At 39.9% G+C, this 4,353-nt stretch overlaps 1 protein-coding gene across 1 annotated transcript; it reads right to left on the minus strand.

Moving 5' to 3' along the window:
- Positions 1-2,574: 2,574 nt before the first annotated feature.
- Positions 2,575-4,186, minus strand: LOC109430130 (zinc finger protein 561). Its single transcript, XM_019706161.3, has 5 exons — positions 3,934-4,186; positions 3,640-3,872; positions 3,432-3,578; positions 3,265-3,359; positions 2,575-3,202 (listed from the first exon to the last, which is right to left on the minus strand). The coding sequence occupies exons 1-5, from the start codon at positions 4,057-4,059 to the stop codon at positions 2,655-2,657; spliced, it is 1,149 nt and encodes a 382-aa protein (XP_019561706.2). The 5' UTR covers positions 4,060-4,186; the 3' UTR covers positions 2,575-2,654.
- Positions 4,187-4,353: the final 167 nt, after the last annotated feature.

Below are 4,353 nucleotides of genomic sequence, written 5' to 3' on the forward strand. Positions count from 1 at the left end.
GGAGAGAAATCCATCAAGTCAGTTAGGCCCTTATGAAAAATCATGGCCGATTTCCTCATTTTTTCGGCTTTTGATTTTTTATTAAATAACGAAGCAATATTTTCAAAATCGGTTTTCGTACACATGTTTCCCATTCTTGCAGAACCATTTTTGTGAGAAATTTTGTTCAAAAATGGTTTCTGCATAAACGAAAAACATTTTCCACCACAGAAAAATTCAGAAGATAACTTGATCCATACTCTACATAAGTACGAAAACCGATTTTGAAAATATTGCTTCATTATTTAATAAAAAATCAAAAACCAAAAAGTGAGGAAATGCTTCCAGTTTCGTCTTAATGAGGAAACTTAGTTCGCGAGAACTGGTCTTCAGGTATCAGTAGGTCGGCTCTAGAGGCACGTGCTCCTCCATTTGGGAAATTTGTGCCATCGCCATGAACAGGTCTTGCCCCTAGAAGTATGAGTTGTGGCCAAGGAAGTTCCCAGAGACCCAAAAGAAGGGTGTTCCAACGGCCTTCAGGGGCGTACCAGGAGGTTTCAGGAGTTTTTAGGGGTGTTCCGGCAGGAAGTCATTGATGATACCCAACATAAACCTATTGACCTGTTTTTATTCGGGCCACTAAACCCAACATAGACTCAACACTTAACAGTTATCTGATGTGGGTCAAATAGTGGCCCTACATCCGATAATTGTTCAGTACATGTTTTGGATGAGCTACAGTAAGTACAATTTACATTTAAAACATAGTTTCTGAAGATTTTATTATAAATCAAAATTAATTCATACTCGCGCAATGTGACAATGTGAGTCACGGTTTTTCCAACTTAGTTACAAAATTATGATTGTTTTTTCTTTAAATAAAAACATTGACAATTGTGTGCCGCAAATGATACGAAAACTGCACAAAATTAATTTTAAGAAATTGCTGTTAATAAACTCTACTGGCTAACCAACCACAAATATCATGGACATGATGTTCTTTAAACATTTACATTGTTTAAAATCACGTTTTAATTTTTTTAACAAAATATTTTTTGTTTATGCATCGATGATCTAATCGTTGGACACTGGCATAACCTAAACTGTTGGCATGACTGCCAATTTTTTTTAACTTCACCTAATCGTGCAGGAGCGTTCCAAGAGTGTTCCAGAGGGTTTCAGGAACATGCCAGAGGTGTTTAAGGACTTTCCAGGTGTGTTACAGAGTGTGTTCAGAGGGCTGATGGGTCCTGAGGTGTAATAAAATATTACAGAGGTGTTCTAGGAAGTTTCAAGGGCTATACAGAGATTTTCGAAGGGTTTCAGGGGCATTCCAGAAGTTTTCCATGGGTGTTCCAGAGAGTTAAAGGGGTCCCAAGGATGTTTCAGGGATTTCCAGGAATGTTTCAGGTGCTTTCAAAAGCGTTCCAGTGTGTTTCAGAGGGTTTCAGGAGCATTCTACGGGTTTTCAAATGGCTTTCAAAGAGTCCCATGGCTTTCCAGGGGCCCCATGAGCATTTCAGGGTAGTTCCAAGAGGTCCCAAGTTGTTTCAGGGCGTTCTATGGGATTCCATGGGGTCCCTAAAGCCTTCCAGAAGTGTTTCATGGGGTCACAGGGGCATTCCATGATTTGTCAAAGGGATCCCAGGGTGTTACCGAAGTTTTTACACGGTTGCAGGGGCGTTTCAAAGATGTAAGTCGTGTTTGAAACGTTTTCAGTCAACTAGAGCTCTCTTTGAGCTCATTTGAATGAATTGTCACTAAAATGATTAGCTGGCCACAACATATAAAAAAAAAATAGAAAAAACTTCCAACATTAGGATGAGCAGGTAAGGAAGCGTTTCAACATTTGGGTTCCAGGATTCCGATACAAATGTTCTAATTTTTTCTTAGAAAACGGAATTTAAATTCAAAAAGAAGTATAAGAAATAAGTGGATCTAGACGATTACTGGATATTTTTCAACGACAGTGAAAAACACGGAAAACAATTGAACAGAAAAAAAAATCAATACTAACCGTTTAACAATTGGTGAATTGCCCCAATTCCCTCTGGGTCATAACGCGCGGGGGAATTAGAACAGCCTTCTGATCTTTAAAATACCTAAGCAACGAGTCTCCGGGAGCGCATCTACTAGGAAGCCAAACAGTAGTATTAGGATGTTACGGAACCACGTATGCAAATTTTATCTAGGTCTAAATCTGTTATCTGATCGTTAACGTTACTAGATGTAGTGTTCCATTTTATCATAATAGGTTAACCTGGTCTCCGAGTCGGCTATTGGTAACCATACAAAACGACGCACACGCACTCTCATTTACAATAGAAATTTGAACATCAAAGCGTGTTCCTAGAGGTACACCTACTTACCGGACACACATAGAACACTTCCATCAAACTGCAACTTGTGTTACAAAAATGCTTCGATTCCAGTATGATTCACGGATTATAGTGAACACTATGTCGGCATAGGTTAGTTTCCTATACTTTCGTTCCATAAGTTGAGACATAATTGATAATGACAGTAAGGAAAAAGAACCGATGCATGAATTTCGGAATGTTAATGTATTAGGATATATTTCAATGAAATAAATAGCCTTATTGTTATTATATGAAAAATCACACAAATGCTTTTTATTCAATCCGAAAAATAAATATGATTGCTAACTTTGATGTTTAATAGGGATGCAACCGTTGTGCAGGATGCATCTGAGTATGATATGTGCTTTGGGTATGCGTGTGAGGCAGCATTCCGAGACCAACTCCCAATGGGGCTGGAGCCAGACTGTGATGTGGTGCGAGCGCAATTGGCTGTTGTATTTGCGGTTGTGTTTGGGGTGGAGGTGCTGACATCAGTGCTGCCGATGATGGCATTGTATTATGAATACGCATGTGATTGTTAAAGCTTTCGACGGATGTGAAAACCTTATGGCATTCGTTGCACTTGTAGTTTTCAGCGGTACGGTCGTTTAGATGAACTTTTTTCTTGTGCACCACCATGTCCCGATTCCGACCGAAGCTTTTGGCACAAATGTCACAGTGATAGTTTTTGATTCCAGAATGAGATACCATGTGACGGGCTAGGTCACCGGATGTGATGAAAGTTTTATTGCATGATGGACACATGTGATCCCTTTGATTGGAATGGATTTTCTTGTGGGCATGGAAATTTCCCAACGCAGAGAACTGCCTGCTACATATTTCACACTGATATGGTTTTTCTCCTGAAACACATGAATTGTTTTGTTAGACTAATCATTTGTTTTTATAAGTGGATGAATACAACCTGTATGCGTTCGTATGTGAATAGACAAATTGTGCTTCTGGGCGAACCGTCTGGAGCAGTAACTGCAAGCGAAAGGTTTCTCTCCACTGTGAGTTCTTGAAATTATTTAAAGGAAGGATTACGATTGTGATATTGCTTCTAGGATTGATGCCGAAGCATGTTCCTACCTTAAATGCATCTGCAACTGTGCTGCACATTTGAACGTTTTATGGCATTGATAACAAGTTTGTGGAATCTTTGGTACAGGTTTCGGACCACGCTTTTTGCGGTCTTCCGGTGGTTTGGGTTTGTATCTGCTGCGCCCACTTTTCTTCCTGTGAAATAATGGTTGATTAGAGTGTTTCATTGTTCGTTCAACTTGTTGTTTGATCATACTTTTTCGGTACTTTATGTTCTCCTTCATCAGACTTCTTCGCTGCGAGCAACCATGAATCATCAGTCATCGTTTCCTTGTCCAGGGCATTGGAATAGACTCCGGTCATCAATCCAATGTACTGTCTCAGTCTCATATCGGAATTTTCACACTGTTGTTTGAGGTGAAATGCAACTCCCAAACGGTACATGCAATTGTTGCATATTGTGGTTGGAAGACCATCATTTTTTGATACCTGCAATCACAATTGGTTCTTGTTGATCTGAATGGAAAAACTTCTGAATGAAAAACATCACCTTTATATTAGCGCACATCACCAACATGTCTGCGGGAGCCATCGCTACCAAATCCGTATTGAATATAGATGTGAAAACACCTTCTTCCAAACAAACGCGACATAATCTGCTGATATTGTAATCCATTCTCACTATGATCTAGAAATAATCAGTATTTCGTCGCCTGACCAAAAAACTCAATTATTGATGGGCCAATTACACTTTGTTTATGTTTTGGTACTCACCGAATGTTGGCTAACTGTGGGAGCCAGAATCGATGAAACTACTGACAGCCGAACAACGCGCGTAACCTAGTGAGTGGCGTGAGTGGACAGGCTGCATACTCGCACACCACCTCACTAGCAAGTGCACGTGCCTTCAAAAGCCGACCACATGTTGCATGCAAACTTGAAACCAAGGCAGCGACGGAAATCGAAAAAA

The sequence above is a fragment of the Aedes albopictus genome, unplaced genomic scaffold (genome assembly GCF_035046485.1).
Source record: "Aedes albopictus strain Foshan unplaced genomic scaffold, AalbF5 HiC_scaffold_35, whole genome shotgun sequence".
NCBI lineage: Eukaryota > Metazoa > Arthropoda > Insecta > Diptera > Culicidae > Aedes > Aedes albopictus.